This window comes from Aquarana catesbeiana, linkage group LG09 (genome assembly GCF_042186555.1).
Source record: "Aquarana catesbeiana isolate 2022-GZ linkage group LG09, ASM4218655v1, whole genome shotgun sequence".
Taxonomy (NCBI): Eukaryota; Metazoa; Chordata; class Amphibia; order Anura; family Ranidae; genus Aquarana; species Aquarana catesbeiana.
Window position 1 is genome coordinate 228,060,736 of NC_133332.1, and position 20,988 is coordinate 228,081,723.

Sequence of the window (20,988 nt, forward strand, 5' to 3'; positions counted from 1 at the left end):
TTATGTCCATAATGTGCACTCTTTTAGGATATAGAATATACCTACCTGCCCCCACCTTAATGAACGTTGCTGGTCTCTAGGAAGGCTGATTGCTACTGGTCCACGGATGAGCTGAAAGACTGGAGCCATGCCTGGGAGTATTTGTTTAAAAATCCATCAGTAGTAACCACTACAAGCAGCAAACCACATACCCCTCTGTGGTGTACCACAAATAAAAGAAGCATTTACACATTTCTAACAGGTAAGGACTAAGGAAATGTAACTAAGCAGATCCTGACTTTCATTTTAGCATCAAGGTCAGCAGGTAAATGCATAGAGATAAACGCATAGCAGTCATAGTACTGTCAAGTCAATGTAATCACAGGCAAGCAGCGCAGGTTAATAGTCATCGGATAATTAGCACTAGCATGTTAAACCTACCTTAGACACATGTACCGCAAAAGGTCCATACCACAACCAAGCATTAATACACAGTAAGCCCAGCCTGCAGGGCCAGGACCTGCGTTAAAAGGAAAGGCTCAGCACCACCTGATATCAGCTTAAGCATTAGCAATACTGCAGACACAGACCACAACCTGTGAAGCATTAGTAAACAGAGTGGCACTATGGACAGCTAGTAAGATTCACATGTGCGATATACGCTTTCAGTGGTGCAAGCTAACAGCATACCTGCAGACAATAAGTCAAGCCTGTAGGGCCAGGCCTTGCTGACTTAATAGGAAGGCTTCAGCCCAGCTCAGCACACCTGCTATCAGCATTAGCAGTATTGCAGACACAAACCACAACCTGTGAGGCAATAGTAAACAGACTGAAACTTTGGACAAGCCAGAAAATTTGCATGTGTGACATATGCTTGCAGCAGTAACTGAATACTATGGATTTGTGCACCATGTGGTGCCTTATCGCCTGCACGCTTCATGGCCAACCCGGAAGTCCAATGAATGGCCATCCATCCTGAGGGGGGGGAGGTCTCCCCCATATAGGAGTTTGTTTCAACCTGTACAGCGGGGACCTTCGTCACAGGAGAAGCTTGAACCTGTGCGGCTTGGCCAGATGAATCCGGCAAGGTGAGGGAAAAGAAAAATCCTGCTTTCAGCAGTAGCATAACTGGCTGTAGCAGTGAGGAAAAAAAAGAGAATGCTGCCTGCAGGGAGGAGACTTACTTATATAGTATAACCGGTCCTGGAATAGGGCAGCGGGCGGAGCCTACCCATACGTATATGCTGTCATGCTGTGTCAGGAAAGGTTACTTCTGGAATTAACATCACTCAATGTTTTGTACATTATGATACATTTTTCAGGACATCAACCTTATACAAGTATAAATTATTTGATTATTTATGGAATCTGGTGTTTCCAGGGAGGATTCCTGGAATACAATTTTCTTAAATAGTTGTTGCATTCCACCTTTTGTAACATTTTATTAAAGAGTACCTGTATATACTAATCTGAAAGAGGTTGAAAGATACTTGATCCTTTGACTGACGGTTCTGGAAGTGTCATGATTAGGATCTACTATAGGCTTGTGTGCCTGCAGACTGATGGTAAATCTAGCTGGTCATTTCTACTAATGTTAGGTTATATGTTGCAAAACAGCGTTATGCAGCAACCTGTTCATACTAAGAACTGAAGTCAATTTTCAGCCACCAGTCATCATCTGATATACCCTTCAAAAGTGGGCTTGATTGTTGGTTGTGGAAAACAACTTTAGTTTTAGGTGGTAATTTTTTCGAAAAGGGCAAAATTATTATAGCATTGAAAGTGTAAGAACAGTTGGCTGAAAGAAGAGATTGTAAGACACATGGCCATCTTTATTTATTGCAGGTACTTATATAGTGCTGTCAATTTTTATGCAACGCTTTACACACACACACATATATATATATATATATATATATATATATATATATATATATATATATATATATATATATTGTACATTCACATCAGTCCCTGCCCTCAAGGAGTTTACAACCTAAGGTCCCTAACTCACATTCATACATACACTATATACATACTAAGGCCAATTTAGACAGGAGCCAGTTAACCTACCAGCATGTCTTTGAAGTGTGGGAGCAAACCCGAGTACCTTGAGGAAACCCATGCAGGCACAGGGAGAACATGCAAACTCCAGGCAGGTAATGATGTGGGGTTCAAACTGATGACCCTAGTGCTGCTAGGTGGAAGTGCTCACCACTTAGCCACTGTGCTGTTTTTTTAGATTTCTAGTCAGTTGCAAAAGCTTTATCCAATTTCTTGAAAACATTGGATCTTATGTGAGCCCCCACATTTGGATTACTGAGAAATCCTTGTGAAACACAAAGCCCAGCTCCAGGCAAAGATCACGCAGAATAATCACAGCGCACAAACACCTTGAACTGAAACCACCCCATACACAGTTGCGCCGGTCAGAATTCGGTGCTCTGATGAGCCAGATGTAAGTTCACAGTGTGAGGTAATGTGAAACAATATAAAACTGTATGATACAATATGAAACAAAATGACAGATGAAGCTTATGTAAGCTAGATGCTGCAGGTAGCCCAGAGTGCTATACAACACACTATTAACTCTGGAAATGCTGCTTGGTTCCAGCGTGTGGAGAGGGGGAGAGAAGCACAACAAATATAGTGTAGCATGTAAAGTGTAATTTTAATAGAAAATATTAAAAAAAAAAAAATCACTCACAAAGATCAAATAGAACTCAGCATGACAGTCAGGTAGCCTGTGGGACAGAGATCGGACGCAACCAGGATGCCTTGCCTTGGCCACCAGCAAGGGAGCAGAGATGGAATGGAAGCAGGGAACCTCTGTCACTGGAGAGTCAAAGCCATGGATGGAACACGGGGCCCAGGATATGAAGCCACTTTATATAGTAGGAAAATGCTGGAGCTGAGCTCTATTTTATCTTTGTGAGTGCTTTTTAAATATTTTTTTTATATTTTCTATTAAATATACACTTTACATGCTACACTATGGTTGTTGCACTTCTTTCCCCCTCCCCAAAAATCAAGTTTAATTGACTCCTCAGTCTTGATTACAAACACCTCTTCCTAAGTCAACCCGCAAAGTCATGGATGAAAGTTAGTTTCTTCTAGGAGCCAAACTAATATTCTGCCTTGGAGACCAGGCATTTTGTTCTACACTCACCTTCTTGGACCGCTATCCCATCACTGCCTCCATGAATTATCCTGCCTCTGGAGCCTGTGAGAGGGAACCCAGCTACCTTGTCTCCAACAATAGGATATGTCCCCTGGAAGTAAACGGAAGGATTAGGCCCTGGGGTGTCGGTAAGGGACATGGGTCCATGGATAGGTGTATTTTGTTTCCCTCCATCCCAGTGGTTAGTTAGAGGGGTGGCTAATATCCTGGAGTTTGGCTTTAATATGTTGTATGATCAGATTCAGTTTAGCTGCCAGTCATAAACCTAATATGTCAGTGGGGCACTAATCTTCCATAATCTTGACCCCCTTACCGCTTCCATAGTGCATGGAGTGTATGGGGCCTAATTGTAAAAGTTGTGGTGTAATTGATACAAAGTGTAGTGCTTGATGCCATCCTTCCATAATTATAGACCTTTATGTGTGAAAGACTTAGTTATGGGCTGTAAGTAAAAGTTTGAACCATCTAGACACAGTTCCCCCTGTGAATATTGTCTTTAAAATGTATGTATAGCTTTTTTTTTTTTTTTGGTTTTGGATAGCTTAGGAAATGGTTGAAACCTGTAACCAGGTTGTTTTTTTTTCTGTGTGCATACCATTGGGGTGGGGTGGGAATTATTCTTTAAAACAGTTGCCCTTGTTGGAAGATTTCAGATCACCTCTTGTCCTGGGGACAAATAAAAAATGTTGGTTCCCCGCCCTCACAACCCCAACCAAAGCCCCCCCCCTGTTTACTCAGTGACAATGATCACCTGCACAGTGTCTAACCCTTCACCACAAAATCCGAAACTAAAAAAAAAAAAAAAAAAAAGAGAAAGGTTCAGCCTGGAGATGCACCCTAAAAAGGGTGTGTAGACGTTTGCATGGTTGCTTATCGCTTGCAGTGTTGAACTGTGGCATACATACTTTCTTGGTATTTATTAATATAGTTCAAACAGGCAAGGAGACACACTGCCAATAAATGCTAATAAAACTTTAAAAAGGTATTTTTTTTAACTATTGCACAACCTGTACATAATTGGAAATATTAAAGTACATTTTCTGTGTATTTAAAGGGTAACTCTACTTTCATGGGGAAAAAAAATAGCATATAAAAAAAATATATATAATATGTAAAATCGCGACACAAGTCATATTGTAATTGAATGTTATTAAAAAGTACCTTTCCTTTTTAATCTGCAGCCGCTGTAATTTTCTGTAAATGCAATGCAATATGGCTACCTGGAGGAGATCTGTACACAGAATGTATACAGAACGCCCCCCAGAACACCATTTCCTGCTTTTGTGATTGGCTCACCGATTTTCCCAGAAGTCTACACTAAGATAGAAATCATCCCCTGCAGCAAAAATGTCATTTTTGGTAAGATACTCCCAATAGGAAATCACGTCTAAAGGGATGTAGACCCAGCAGTTTTCCTCATTAGAGCCCTAAAGCTGCAGCAGCTGGTTGATCATTTTGACACCACTCCCGTTAGACTCAATGAGCATAAGGGCACAGAGGAAAAAACAGGGATTTCTTCAGAATAACAAAAGGTAGGAATCTGCAACAAAGTTTGTAAAAGGATTTTAAAGTACATAGGTCACCCAGAGGGGAATGTTTTTTTCTCAACAAAAGTGGAGTTACACTTTATTCTTTGTCTTTTAAAGACAACCCCCAGATAAAAACTCATAACCCACAATTCTCAAACATCCTTCTCTTCCAGCTGTCACCTGTAACAATGTAAAACATATAGATAATAACTGGGCGTAGGTGTTCCTTATTAACCACTTGCCGCCCACCCACCGACAGCTGGCGCTCGTTCTGGGTGGACGTCATATGACGGCTTCCCAGAACGACCGTTCTAGCACTCCCCCGGGGGTGCGCAGTGCGGCGTTCACGGGCGCGCCGTGTTGCTAGGACGCGGTGCGACCCCGATCTCTGTAAAGAGCCGTGCCCGCGTCCATTTAACCATGTGATCAGCTGTGTCCAATCACAGCCGGTCACATGTAAACACAGAGATGTCGGTAATGGTCTCTCCTCGCCTCACACTGACAGAGTGTGAGGAGAGCCGATCAGCGGCATCTCCTCACAGGGGGACATCTAGGTATGTAATCAGGGCACTGATCATTAGTGCCATAATTACAATTACGTGCCAGCAATGAGTGCCCACCACTGCCCGCAATCAGTGCCAACCAGTGCCCACAATTGCCAGCAATCAGTGGCCATTAGTGATGCCAGTCAGTGCTGGCTATCACTGCTGCCCATCAATGCCCACCAGTGCCACCCATCTGTGCCCACCAGTGCTGCCTATCAGTGCCACCCATCAGTGCTCATCAGTGCCCATAAGTGCCGCCTCATCAGTGCCACCTAATCAGTGCCCATAAGTGCCGCCTCATCAATGCACATAAGTGCTACCTCATCAGTGCCCATCGGTCCAGCCTATCAGTGCCACTCATCATCGCCCATCAGTGAAGGAGAAAAATTACTTTTTTTTGGGTGGGGGGGAATAAAAAAAACAGAAGTGATTAAATACCACCAAAAGAAAGCTCTATTTGTGTGAAGAAAATGATAAAAATCTCACAAGGTTACAGTGTAGCATGACCTCGCAATTGTCATTCAAAGTGTGACAGTGCTGAAGGCTGAAAAATGGCCTGGGCAGAAAGGGGGTGTAAGTGCCCTGTATTGAGGTGGTTAATAAACAATTTATATATAGCTTTTCTCTCACTGGATAAATAATTCGGTATAAGGCCTCATTCACATTGGATGTTTTATAGCTGCTGTTTTTGGCTTCAGGTGTTTTTTTTCTGCAGCCAGTAAACTCCCCAGCATGTTAGCCTATGGGTCCATGCACACATAGGCTGTTAGCAGTTTCTGGCAGGGGCATTTTCTGGCTGGGCAACACCCCCAGAATGAGTGGGTTTGCAGGAGTTTTTCGGCTGTAAAAAGCGCTCCAACTCTGAAAAAAGCTGAAAAGCGGAGCTGTTTGGTGTTTTATGAGCATTTTTGAGCCATACGCTTTTGTGGGAGTATAGTTGTGCTTAAAAAAAAAAAAAAAAAACAGCTAAATGCTTAAAAACGACAGCATTCTACAGCTAAACTTATTGGCATTTTTATAACGTTCAGTGTGCATGAGGCCTAAATATCAAATGATACAAATGTACATTTGTACTGAGGGAAATATTGCATCATCTAAAACCGTAACATTTAGCAGCTATAAATCCATTATTTTGGCTTTTCTTCTTACTTTTTTTTTTGTCCAGGACATACAGTGAGGGGAAAAAAGTATTTGATCCCCTGCTGATTTTGGTTTTCTACATTTGCCCACTGACAAAGAAATGATCAGTCTATAATTTTAACGGTCGGTTTATTTTAACAGTGAGAGACAGAATAATAGACAACGTAAATATCCAGAAAAACGCATTTAAAAAAAAATTATAAATTGATTTGCATTTTAATGAGTGAAATAAGTATTTGATCCCTTCGCAAAACATGACTTAGTACTTGGTGCCAGAACCCTTGTTGGCAATCACAGAGGTCCAGATGTTTCTTGTAGTTGGCCACAAGGTTTGCACACATCTCAGGAAGGATTTTGCCCCACTCCTCTTTCGCAGATCCTCTCCAAGTCATTAAGGTTTCAAGGCTGATGTTTGGTAACTCAAACCTTCAGCTCCCTCCACATATTTTCTATGGGATTAAGGTCTGGAGACTGGCTAGGCCACTCCAGGACCTTAATGTGCTTCTTCTTGAGCCACTCCTTTGTTGCCTTGACTGTGTGTTTTGGGTCATTGTGATGCCAGAATACCCATCCATGACCCATTTTCAATGCCCTGGCTGAGGTAAGGAGGTTCTCATCCAAGATTTGACAAGACATGGCCCCGTCCATTGTCCCTTTGATGTGGTGAAGTAGTCATGTCCCCTTAGCAGAAGAACAACCGAAAGCATAATGTTTCCACCTCCATGTTTGATGATGGGGATGGTAATTTTGGGGTCATAGGCAGCATTCATCCTCCACCAAAGAGGGCGAGTTGAATTGATGCAAAAGAGCTTGATTTTGGTCTCATCTGACCACAACACTTTCACCCAATTCTCCTCTGAACCTTTCAGATGTTCATTAGCAAACTTCAGACAGGTGCTGCAGGATTTCAGTCCTTCACGGCGTAGTGTGTTACCAATTGTTTTCTTGGTGTCTATGGTCCCAGCTGCCTTGACATCATTGGCAAGTTTACCCCGTGAATTTTTGGCCTATTTCCCCACTGTTCTCATGATCATTGAAACTCCACGAGGTGAGATCTTGCACGGAGCCCCAAACCGAGTAAGATTGACAGTTAGTGTTTTTTCCATTTGCAATCAATCGCACCAACTGTTGTCACCCTCTCACCAAGCTGCTTGGTTATGGTCTTGTAGCCCGTTCCAGCTTTGTGTATCTCTACAATCTTGTCCCTGACATCCTTGGACAGCTCTTTGGTCTTGGCCATGGTGGAGAGATTGGAATCTGATTGATTGCTTCTGTGGACAGGTGTCTTTTATACAGGTAACAAGCTGAGATTAGAAGCAATTCCTTTAAGACGACACCTGGAAATCAGAAATCTTGTTGATTGATAGGGGTTCAAATACTTATTTCACTTATTAAAATGCAAATCAAATTATAACTTTTTTTGAAATGCATTTTTCTGGAAATTTTTGTTATTCTGTCTCTCACTGTTAAAATAAACCTACCATTAAAATGATAGACTGATCATTTCTTTATCAGTGGGTAAACGTACAAAATCAACAGGGGATCAAATACTTTTTTCCCCTCACTGTATGTGGCATAAATGTATAGCTTTAATAATAATCTTTTTTTGTTTTGGGGATGATCTTATTAGGTATATGCAACACTTTACTGGTCCATGTGTGTCATAGTGGCAAGGTATCCCACTTTGCTCTCCTTCCCTCTCCTGTTATTAATTAGATTTAAACGGTATATTTATTTATCTGTATTTTTGTTGATATTTTTTTAATTTTTAAGTTAAGCTAGTAAAATTATAGTTATTTAAAGCTTTAGACCCAAGTCTTTCAATGGAGGATGCGCATTACAGGTGGCAGGAACTGTAGTTCATTGTGATTATATTAATTTGATTATTCTTCATTTTTTGATTAGTAGTTGCACAGTTTTCGTGTGTGCTATGTTGATTATGTTTAAGTAACAACTAGTTTCCCACAGAAATACTGTGCCTTATGAAAGCGTCTGAAAAACAGGCAACTCTTGTTGACCATCTCAACCAGTCTGATTCACTCTTATTTTTCTAAAAGCTATAAAATCATAAATTAGGATGTCTAATTGCTATGGGCAACATAGCTGCTAAGGCTCAGCATTGTGATGCCTTACTGCCATACAATCTCGACATCTACTGCCATCATGTGGCTTAAAGTTGCACTGCACATGGAATGGATGAGGTCATTTTAATAGGGGGCTTGGTTTGTGAAGACTGAGTCGGCTGCCTATGAGAATCAGTGAAATTTAGTTTTTCACTCTTGCAGTTTAGTACATGAAAGCTGAACTCTGATTTGTTGCAGTGGGTAACAGCATTTTATCACAGGCCGCATCGTTTAAAAAAAAATAAATTGCGCCTAACTTAGTAAAAGAGATTGTATAATGTTTTGAAAAGTGAAAAATCACTAATAATTGCTGAAGGCTTATCATTTAGAAAATGACATCTTAAACTCTGACAAAAATGTTAGACTAAACCCCCAGAATTCTGAGCACCCTTGGCCTTATTACACTATTTTTGACCCATCTGTCCAAACATTTATATAACTCGGGGAGGGGGAAAAAGTATGACGGAGTCACTTCAACCTTAGGGGCGCGCCCTGTCATTAGCGGCAGTTTATTTTTCATTTATTTTCTTTTTTCATGTGTTCATATCTGTTATTTTTTTCAGAACATATTTGACACATTTTATATAGTTCTATTTTTTTCTTTTTTTTATCATTCTGTTTTTTTAGACACCTATATCCATATGATGGTTACATCAGGCGACGGAAAAGAAGAGGACCTTGAACCATTTGTCAAACTTGGTCCAAGTATGTTTCACAAAAGTGGGATTTCTACTATATATTTCCCACCTCATTTGTATTTCTTTTTCTTTTTTTTTCTTTTTCTTTTTGTATTTTAGAGGGACATTTTATTTTACTTAAAATACATTACTAAAAAGCATAAAAATAAAAAAGCATTATTGGAAAGCGTAAAATATACTGTACATACCTTTAGAGCACCATATTATTATACATCATAGCCGGCTAAGGATATACAGATTGATAGACCTTAAAAATATATTTATTTTTTTTTATATGTAAGTGTATGTCTGTATCTTGGAGCCTGCCCATTCTACAGACTTGTACATTGGCTAAATTATGTGTTTTGCTTTATGCCAAAAATTGACTCCAGTTATTTTACTGGAGCTGTGTCTGCATGCAGTTTTTCGTGATAAGTATTTATTTTATTTGATGGTTTTTATCTTTTATTGGGGTGATTTACCTTCACTTCAGGAAAGTACCAGGAAAGGTATTGAAAAAAATGTTTTTCACTGGGGACCTAGACTGCAACAATGATTTTTTTTATTTTTTTATTATTATTTAAAATTAATGGGAAAAGTTAGAACCTCTGCCTTGGTTTTATTTCTATTTGTTTAAAACATGAACAGCAATGTTTTATTGTCTTTGTCGTTCTTTGTTTTTGAAAAGACTTATCAAATTTTAGTATGGAGCAAAAGTTTTTTTTATAGCAGAATTTAACATCAATTCAGAAAGCATAACACATTATTTTTGTTAAATTTTAGATTTTTTTTCTTCTAAATTTGCAAACGATTTCTTTTTTTTTTTTGCACAGACCAGCTTACATGATATATTAAGTTATCTGTTTATATTTTTTTTGTATGTAAAAAGTAATTCAGGAATACAATCCAACAACATTTCTACTTCTTAAAATAGCATGGTCTTGCTGCTGTTTATAAACCAATTGGCAAAAAAAATGGAGCTTTGACTTATAATATGAATTTATAGGGCCTGAATTGTTTAAATAAACATTTCATGTGAAAATAAAAATTCTGCACCTAGTTTTTTCTAAGAACTTACCCTCGTGGCAGTAATGGCAACACAGTGGTAAAAAAAAAAATCGAAAATAAACTGCACTTATGATAAACAAAAACAAAAATTGCAGTTGCAACAATCAAGTGAGATACTATCACAAAAATGAAATAGGTGGTGGACAAGTATGTTGTGCTTTACCACTTAAGCCCCGAGCCACTTTCTCAGATTTGGTGTTTACAAGCTAAAAACATTCTTTCTTTTTTTAAAAAATACACCTTTTTTTAATTAAAAATAAGACAACAGTAAAGTTAGCCCAATTTTTTTATATTGTTATAAGATAATGTTACGCCGAGTAAATTGATACCCAACATGTCACGCTTCAAAATTGCACCCGCTCGTGGAATGGCGACAAACTTTTACCCTTAAAAATCTCCATAGGTGATGTTTAAAAAATTCTACAGGTTGCATGTTTTGAGTTACAGAGGAGGTCTAGGGCTACAATTATTGCTCTCGCTCTAACAATCGTGGCGATACCTCACATGTGTGGTTTGATCACCGTTTTCATATGCGGGCGCTGTTCACGTATTCGTTTGCTTCTGCACTCGAGCTCGGCGGGACGGGGTGCATTTAAACATTTTTTTTCTTATTTATTTTACCTTTTTATTTTTTATTTTTACACTTCTTTAAAAAAAAATTGTCACTTTTATTCCTATTACACGGAATGTAAACATTTCTTGTAACAGAAAAAAGCACGACAGGACCACTTGAATATGAGATCTGGGGTCAAGAAGACCTCAGATCTCATATTTACACTAAAATGCAATAAAAAGGTAAAAGAAAAAAATTTGCTCTATGGGCGGAAGAGCTAAGCTAAGAGCTAAGGGCTATGGGCGGAAGTGAGGTTTTGACATCGCTTCCGCCTTGCAATGGTATGGAGACGGGTGGGGGCCACGTCTCCATACCTAACAAGAGAAAGGATCCGATCGCCTCTCAGTTCCACACTGCACAACATAGAACAAGGAGCTGGGTGTAATCTGAAACCTGAGTGAAGGAAAAGACTCTCCCCCCCCGCCTACACAGTCTCGTAGGGAAACATGCACAGCCAAAGCTGTCAGTGTGCTGGAAGAGTCATTCCCATCTCCCGTGATTCTGTGGTGTTAGTGAACATCAGAGAACAGACAGAAATCACACTAGGTGTTGGCAAGTACAAAGTATAGAGGAATATACTTTGTTCATTTTTTATTTCAAAAGTGTTCAACCATTTTAATGTTTTTTTTTTTTGTTTTTTTTTTTGCATTTTTTTAGTTGTTTTTCACAGACATACAGTTAAATTTTCCTTTTATCCTTTCCAAAAGAGATACTTGTTATTAAGGCACATATAACTGTTTCGTTCTTCAAAAATGACAATAATACCTTGCCAATGGATAATCTGCATTATTGGGGAAAACATTTCAGTTCACAATATGGTTCCCTTTCCAGCAGTAGGCTGGCTCACTGTAAGCAAAATACTTGTTTTTTTTTTTTTGTTTTTTTTTAAATATCATTTTACAAAACTGGATGGACAAAGAAGAGAAAATGTTACTCCCTAGTATGGTGCTCATCACTAATTTATAATTTGATAAACTTTTGGAGCCAAGAAGGAGTAGGTGGAGCTGAAAGCAGTCTGTCGAATTTAAATCGTGTCCTCCTTTGCCCGATTGTAGTGCTTTGTGTTCCTAAACCGCACTTAAATATATATTTTTTTTCCATTTGTCTGTGACATACTCTACTGTGCTGTGACCGGTGAGAAATCATTTAGCGAACTGCTTTGGCCTTGACCAGGCCATGGCAGGCTTTAAAGTGAACCTGACATTTTTTTAAATTGTATTCATTAGTTTCATGCAAGATATCTGATGCTAAACATTTTTACCCAAAAATGTGTTTTCAAAATGTAATTTATTTTATTTGAAATGTTCATTGAAATCCCCTTTCCTAGAGGATCTGACAGATTGTTTTTAGGTCTTTCTCCTACATGACTTTGCAGCACCCTTTAGACAGTGCAGTAAATTCAATCATGTCAGGCAGTAACTTAAAACAAGCACATGTTTTCTCATGTACGGCAAAGCAAGAGGTTTGCTCTAAACAAAAGGTATGGAAGAGCATATGGCTCATTTAGTGTAAAAGTGCTGGACCAAGAGCCAGCGCTGTCACATGAAGAGAGCCCATTTCCCTGTGTAAGCTGTAACTTAGGCCTCTTTATCACAGGTAACAGGCTCTACTGCCCCTCTGAAAAGTGATCCACAGTCGATCACTCTTTCAGGAGCAGTCTATAGGTGGTTTACAGGTGTTCAGCAGGTGGTACTGCCACCTCCTGAATGCGTTTACGTTTTTTCTCCTTTCAATCCCATGGGGAATTTTACATTGCGATACCCCACTGCAAATGTTTACCAAGCGTTTGGCATGCAGTTGCGGCATGGTCTCATTACATAGTTACAGTATAACACAAAAGTGAGTACACCCCTCACATTTTTGTAAATATTTTATTTTATTTATTTTTATTTTATTATATCGTTTCATGTGGCAACACTGAAGAAATTACACTTTGGGGTCGATTTACTAAAGGCAAATAGACTGTGCACTTTGCAAAGTGCAGTCACTCCAGAGCTTAGTAAATTAGCAGAAGCTCTGCTGACTTCCCTCATCCAATCATGTGCAAGCAAAAATGCATTTTTTTTCAATTTTCCTTGCAAATGATTGCGTATTATTTGCAAAGTGAAGCTTTACCTAATTTACTAAGCGCTGGAGCAACTTGCAGAGGGCAACTGCTTTGCAAAGTGCACCGTCTATTTGCCTTCAGTAAATCAACCCCTTTGCTACAATGTAAAGTAGTGAGTGTACAGCTTGTATAACAGTGTAAATTTGCTGTCCCCTCAAAATAATCATTTGCCAGTGGTTTAGACATTAATGGCTGTGTGTTGAGTTATTTTGAGGGGACAACAAATTTACACTGTTATACAAGCTGTACACTCACTACTTTACATTGTAGAAAAGTGTAATTTCTTCAGTGTTTTCACATGAAAAGATATAATAAAATATTTTCAAAAATGTGAGGGGTGTACTCACTTTTGTGAGATACTGTACATAGTTAGTCTGGTTGAAAATGACACTAATCCATCTAGTTCAACCTATAAAAGGGGGAAAAAATAGAATCTTACAATTTCATATACACAATCCTTTACCCACAGTTGGTCCAGAGGAAGGCAAAATTAAAACAGCAAAGCATGATCCAATTTGCTCCAGCAGGGGAATAAAATCCTTTCTGATCTCCCGAGAGGCAATTGGATATTCCCTGGATATTCAACTTTACCTATAAATGTTAGTATCCAGTTGTTTTATGTGTATCTAGGAAAAACTCCAGTCCTTTTTTAAGCAATCTACTAAGCTGGCCAAAACCAACTCTTGAGGGAGTCTATTCCACATTTTCACAGCTTTTACATTTTCACAGCTTTTACTGTGAAGAAACCTTTTGGAGATTAAATCTCTTTTCCTCTAGACATAGAGTGCCCCCTTTTCCTCAGTGATGACCTTAAATTGAATAACTCAACACCAAGTTCACTATATGGAGCACTTATGTATTTGTACATGTTGATCATATCCCCCCTTAATCTCCTCTTCTCAAGAGAGAACAAATTCAGTTCCTCCAATCTCTCCTCAAAGCTGAGCTCCTCCATGCCTCTAAGCCGTTTGGTTGCTCTTCTCTTTGAATTCATTAAGTGCGTTTGGCATGCGGTGGCTCTCGCCAAACTCAACATGCCTAGTTAGAATTAAAGCATTGGGGCCACAGCAATGTGAACAGACCCAGGTGGCCACCATGTCACATGTGGGTGGGCGGTTGCTGACCGGTAAAATTGTGGATCATCTGTCTGTTTTTACAGATCTCTCGAGCTGCCCATGTGAACTTGGTATTAGTGACTTATAGCTTACACAGGACAGGTTCTCCTGCTCCTGGCAGGAGTCAGGGGAGCAAAAAAAAAATTAATATGTGCTTTTAGGTCTGTGGAATGGATGAGTTTGTTTGCTAGGAGGTATGAATTAGGTCAACATGAACCTCTACATAAGAGAGAGCCTGAAGGTAGATACGGTAGGTCTTGATCTCTTTTTCTTTTCAAATTCTACTAGAAAAAAAAATGTACAACTTGCATAAAACCAGTTAATGAGAGAGATCATTTGAGAGTGACTGGCTTCTTTATCCCCTCATTATCAAGCTACATAGGCTACTGGTTGGTCATGCAGAGGCCTGTAGTTCCTCAAGAAGCAAATGGATCATGCTGTCACTTAAAGCCTAATGGAAGTCACAGAAATAAGAATGCAGTCAGATAATGTACCAACCTTGAATTTCCTAGTCTTCCCTTCACATTCCTATCACAGTAGTTGTGCAGCGTGTCTAAATATGACTGTACAGTCTAATAGGTACCAGAGTTGACCCCACCGCAGTCAGTAATCAGCACTGTGTAACAGACCTGGCCTGACACTCCTTCTCTGCAGTACAAGTCTTGTGATGAGAGGTGTGGCTGTTACTCACCTCTGCCAGCACAGAGGACTTGAGGGAACAGAGCAGCAAACAGCATTTTGGATGGGAGAAAATTATATTTCAAAAAATTTGCAAGCAAAAGACTATAAAGGGAGAACAATTTGTAATACTTCAGTTGGGCTTTTAAAGACCTCTTAGTCTTAATTATGAGTTGCTTTTATTCAGCAAAACACTGCAAGGAGCAAATTGCAGATCACTCTTCCTATACCAGACCTATCAGAGTTTATCTGGTGGGGCTTCAGTAATGTGAATTCTGATTGTCATGGATTGCTGTACTTTGCACACAGTGCTTTACTTCTTGTAAAGTTTATTGAATAAGCCCAGTATTGTGCTCTACAGTACTATAGAAAAGCTTTAGTCGAGTGTTAAAAAATGCTGTAAATCATCAATTTGCTTTCACAAATATAAGTGTTAAGTTTCTTTTTGTCAATTAACAAAATGTAGAGTAAATGAACAGAAGAGAAATCCAAATCAAATTATTATTTGGTGTGACCACCCTTTGTCTTCAAAACAGCATCAGCTCTTCTAGGTATACTTGCACACAGTTATTGAAGGAACTCGGCAGGTAGGTTGTTACAAACATCTTGAAGAACTAACCACAGATTTTCTGTGGATGTAGGCTGCCTCAAATACGTCTTTTCAGATATGGGGTCGTCATCTTGCTGCAAAATAGATTTGGGGCCAATCACACATCACTCCCTGATGGTATGGCATAATGGATAAGTATCTGCGTGTATTTCTCAGCATTAAGGACACCATTGATCCTGACCAAATCTCCAACACAAGCCCCAAACTTGTGAGGAACCTCCAGCATGCTTCACTGTTGCCTACAGAAGCTCTTGACTGTACTGCTCTCTAAGACCTTCGACGAACAAACTGTCTCCTGCTACAGACAAATATTTCAAATTTTGACTGTCCAGAGCACCTGCTGCCATTTTTCTGCACCCCAGTTCCTATGTTTTTGTGCATAGTTGAGCCACTTAGCTTTGTTTCCACATGGCTTTTTGGATGCAGTTTTTCCATTGAGGACTACTTCTGGCCAGACTTCTCCAGGCGGCCAGTAGATAGGTGTACCTGGGTCCCACTGGTTTCTGCCAGTTGTGTGCCGATGGCACTGCTAGACATCTTCCAATGTTGAAGGGAAGTAAGTGTGTCTTTTTCTTTCGCTGACCACTTCGTCTACGGTCCTCAAGGTTGCCTGATCAATGGTGTCCTCAGTGCTGAGAAATATAGGCAGATACATATCCATCATGCCATACCATCAGGGAGGCGTGTGATTAGCCACAAATTTGTTCTGCAGCAGGACGAAGACCACAAATATATGGCCAATGTCATTAAAAACTTTCTTCAGCATAAAGAACAACAAGGAGTCCTGGAAGTGATAGTTTGGCTCCCACAGAGCCCTGATCTCAACATCGAGTCTGTCTGGGATTACATGAAGAAACAGAAGGATCTGAGGCAGCCTACATCTAGAGAAGATCTGCGGTTAGTTCTCCAAGATGTTTGGAACAACCTACTTGCCGACTTCCTTCAAAAATTGTACGCAAGTGTACCTAGAAGAATTGATGCTGGTTTGAAGCCAAAGGGTAGGCACACCAAATATTATTTGATTTAGATACATATTCTGTTCGCTCTCTTTGCATTTTGTAAATAGATAAAAACAAACAATTCAAATATGTGTTTTTGAAAGCATTCTTATCTTATAGCATTTCTTCACACCGGCCTAAAACTTTTGCACAGCACTGTAGGTCTTGGTTGATTTTTTTCTTGCAAATTTGGCACAAAAAAATATGAAATGGGGTTTTCCATATCCTGTATTTATTTAAAATGTAACTCCTCCAATCCACACTAGAATGTCAATAATGCTGTCAGAAGATGTTCACTCTCTTTGGTGAGCAGCAAATGAACCATCTGTTGAGGAAGACTTTTTGAAAAATGAAATGGTTTAAGAAAAAGGATTTTTATTTACTTCATGTGCCACCTTGGAATTAGTGGCATCTCTATGAACAAAAGGTGATATAAAATGATTTTGTTTTCCTTTGCTTCCATAGAAACCGGTAATTATATGTGTGAATTCTGCGGCAAGCAGTACAAATATTACACTCCATACCAGGAACATGTAGCGCTGCACACTCCTCTCAGTGAGTATCATTATTAAACCCTATCCCCCAAGGCTTCTGCCGGCCTTCCTCCCAATAAGGCAGATATCTGTATTGCTGAATATTGACTTTGATGTTAAAGTTGCCTCGACACATACCGAACAATGTTTTATGATTATTTCTCAGAACTCCTGGCAGATATGAAAACCCCAGCGAATGCAGTTATGTATTTGTTTAAAACAACATTAAAGTGTTACTAAACCCACAACAGTAAAATCAGTCTGTATATGCAGTAAAACATGCTTGTTATATTCACTGTGGAACCTAAGGGGTTAATCCTCCGCATTGTGTAAAAAGGCTGTTTGATCCTGTATTCTCTGACCCTCCCAAACCATTTCCTGATAAAACAGAGCCTTGGGGGCAAGCTGCACATGCTCAGTTTGATGTGTATTGCTAGAGAGTTTTTTTTCTTTCTTCGAAGGGTGCATGTGATCAGCACAGGGCCAATCAGCACTGTCCAGACAGAGGGTCAGGGGGCCTGCAGCCTCATAGGACAGTCAGAGGAGAATGAAAACTCCTCCTACAAGCTTTAATCAGACACTAATAGAAGTCACAAGACTGCTATATACTGCTGATGAGAAAAGGTATTTAGCAGTTAATATTTACTAAAATAACTGCATATCTTTGTACTGTGGGAAACCAGATATAGTGAATGCAGGGTCGTGGGTTCAGTAGCACTTTAAATACTCAAATGTGAATTGATTTTGTGTCCCCCGTAATCATCTGTGCAAACGGGGAGAGGGAGGGGCAGCACTGAGGGCCGATCAGGTGTCCTGCATGTACATGTGCTAACAAGGATCATGCTTACAGGGTGAGAGTCAGAGATTCTAATCAGCTTTATTAACCATGCGAGGTTCATACATACATGTGAGCTGCTTTTGCTTCTAAAAGTATTTGTACATCATCACACTGAGGTTATTCCTCTATTCTCAATTTCTATAGAGATCGCCCTGTGACTCATGTCATCATGGCATTGGTTTCTTGCATTTGGCATGCGTTTGGAACCATTGTCAAATGCAGGTCATTAAAATCCTATCGACTCTAACTTAGCAATTCACACGGCAGTTCATGGCTGCAGTTGACCTGCAGCAGCATGCATTCAAATTCACATTTGCTAAAACTGGAGAGTGCAAAATCGGGTGCAGTTGTGCATGATAGACAATCACCTTCTAACTTCAGCTTGTTCAATGAAGCCTTGACAAAAAAAAACCTGGAAGCTGATTGGTTTCTATGAAGAGCTGCACCAGATTTTGCATTCTCTGGTTTTAGTAAATCAACCCCACTGTGTTTGACTAGAACAGCCATCAATATGAACCCTTAGCCTGATAGCCTTGAGAAATGCAATAGAATAGAATATGTCATTCCCTCTGTCAGTCTGAGATCTGCTGTGTGACAATTATGAAAAGCTAATATAAAAATGTTAGGTACCTACAATTGATTTCATTTAAAATGTAATTTATTATTTTATTGGGTACATGACGTGACTAAACAGCATCTTCTTAGAATTCAGCTTCTCCCCGAACCCCATGACTGTGCTAAACACATTCGATAGCAAGCTATTTAAAGGGATTGTAAACACTCGTGTTTTTTTTCACCTTAATGCATCCTATGCATTAAGGTGAAAAAACGCCTCACACTGACCGGCCCCCCCAGTTTTACTCACCTGAGCCCGTTCGTTCTCACGCCGGAGACGCACTCACCCTCTCTGCCCGTTTGAGAGCGCCGATCGGGAACTGGTCGGCTGCTGGTTTTTCAGCATGCATGCCTGACAGACCGACATACACAAAAACATAATGGCGGCGTTTTTAATTTTTTTAAACCAGCCTGTCTCACGACATTCGGCCCGTGTTTACCCAGGTTAAAGGGTTACTAAACTCTTGTGTTTTTTTTTTTTTAAGTAACAAACATATCATACTTATCTTACCTCCACTGTGCAGTTTGTTTTGCACAGAATGGCCCTGATCCTCCTCTTCTGGGGTCCCCCAACGGCGCTCGCGGCTCCTCCCTGCATCGGGAAACCACCTAGGAGAGTCCAGCTTTCGCGTCCATTGACATAGAATACCAGACTCGGCCCCGCCCCTGGCACCATCGGATTTGATTGACAGCAGTGGGAGCCAATGGCTGCGCTGCTATCAATCTATCCAATTAAGAGCCGAGACAACGGGCAGAGAGGGTGAGCGCGTCTCCGGCGTGAGAACGAATGGGCTCAGGTGAGTAAAACTGGGGGGGCCGGTCAGTGTCAGGCGTTTTTTCACCTTCATGCATAGGATGCATGAAGGTGAAAAAAACACGAGTGTTTACATTCCCTTTAAATAGCTTGCTATCGAATGTGTTTAGCACAGTCATGCACGCTGTAGGAGGGGTTCGGGGAGAAGCTGAATTCTAAGAAGGTGCTGTTTAGTCACGTCATGTACCCAATAAAATAATAAATTACATTTTAAATTAAATCAATTGTAGGTACCTAACATTTTTATATTAGCTTTTCATAATTGTCACACAGCAGATCTCAGACTGACAGAGGGAATAACATATCCTATTCTATTGCATTTCTCAAGGCTATCAGGCTAAGGGTTCATATTGATGGCTGTTCTAGTCAAACACAGTGGGGTTGATTTACTAAAACCAGAGAATGCAAAATCTGGTGCAGCTCTTCATAGAAACCAATCAGCTTCCAGGTTTTTTTGTCAAGGCTTCATTGAACAAGCTGAAGTTAGAAGGTGATTGTCTACCATGCACAACTGCACCCGATTTTGCACTCTCCAGTTTTAGTAAATGTGAATTTGAATGCATGCTGCTGCAGGTCAACTGCAGCCATGAACTGCCGTGTGAATTGCTCAGTTAGAGTCGATAGGATTTTAATGACCTGCATTTGACAATGGTTCCAAACGCATACCAAATGCAAGAAACCAATGCCATGATGACATGAGTCACAGGGCGATCTCTATAGAAATTGAGAATAGAGGAATAACCTCAGTGTGATGATGTACAAATACTTTTAGAAGCAAAAGCAGCTCACATGTATGTATTTTAACAGTATATTTAGGGGAACCCTGAAGCAAACATTTAAATAGACAAAATATATATTCACTGTTTTACCTACAAAAGGATTTCTAAATCTGTTCAGCCTTCAGACAAAATAGCTGGCACCCACCGAAGTGTTCACTTCAGAGGTCTTTATCGATCACATAAATCACATGGCAGGATGAAGCAAGGCAGCCACTCTTCTTTTTTTTCCAGTCATTCTTGTGATCACTCTTCTACACTTTGTAGCCAGGTTCAGTTCATGTTGGTGTTTTCAAGTCCTGGGCTTATCTCCCTGGTCCTTCTACTCTCTCCTTGGGTAGGGCTTATAAAGGTGATTGTCTATCAAGCAAGATGGAGGTAGCACTGGAAGCTGTATTGCTCAGCCAGGTACGTCACCTTCTTGGCCTTGCAGTTGGGCAGAAGTGCTTGAATCTTAGGAATGGCTGAATAAACTTTAATACCTTTTTTGGTAGGTAAGACTCTACACATGTGTTTTAAATATGTTTTCAACAGCTTGCCTGGACATCCCTTTTAAACTGAGCCTGTGATTTGCCGAAGCTGCCCTCTCCAGTAACATATACTCACATTTACGTCTCTTTACATCTGCTTTCTTCAGCTGTTGGGAGCGAGGAAGGGAGCCCTGTGTAAGCCCTTAGTTGCTGTAGTCTAGTCACGGAGGACTCTTCCCTTGCACAATGTGATATTGTTGAGCTAATCACAAAGCACTAGCATTGTGGGAGGAAGAGGAGCAAGCCATATATTCCTACATACCCAGAAGTACTGGGTTTATGGTTTGCTCTTGACAGCTGAACAGAATCCAGGGGGTAGCAAAGAAAAGGGGTGAGTATGTGTTTCTGGAGAGGACTGGTAATAAAAACCTGTTGCCTTGCCTTAAGCTTGCTACACTTGTAGATTTTTTGAATAAACATTTGCATGAAAATTGTAAGCACATGCAATGATATGATGAATGATGTTTCAATGTACTTCAAAAAACATTTGCTTTTAACATTTGATTTTGGGGTGAATAG

The 20,988-nt window shown here is 40.0% G+C and overlaps 1 protein-coding gene across 9 annotated transcripts in view; it reads left to right on the forward strand.

The window, feature by feature from the left end:
• LOC141108356 (zinc finger protein 618-like) overlaps positions 1 to 20,988 on the forward strand; it is a 270,313-nt gene that overhangs the window by 183,272 nt on the left and 66,053 nt on the right. For 7 of the 9 annotated variants that reach the window (XM_073599896.1, XM_073599895.1, XM_073599897.1 and 4 more), the window contains 2 exons: positions 9,125 to 9,202; positions 16,829 to 16,918. In XM_073599896.1, the coding sequence (XP_073455997.1) occupies positions 9,125 to 9,202; positions 16,829 to 16,918 (168 nt within the window). The remainder of the gene's footprint in view (positions 1 to 9,124; positions 9,203 to 16,828; positions 16,919 to 20,988) is intronic. The other 2 variants (XM_073599899.1, XM_073599903.1) reach the window with 1 other exon arrangement.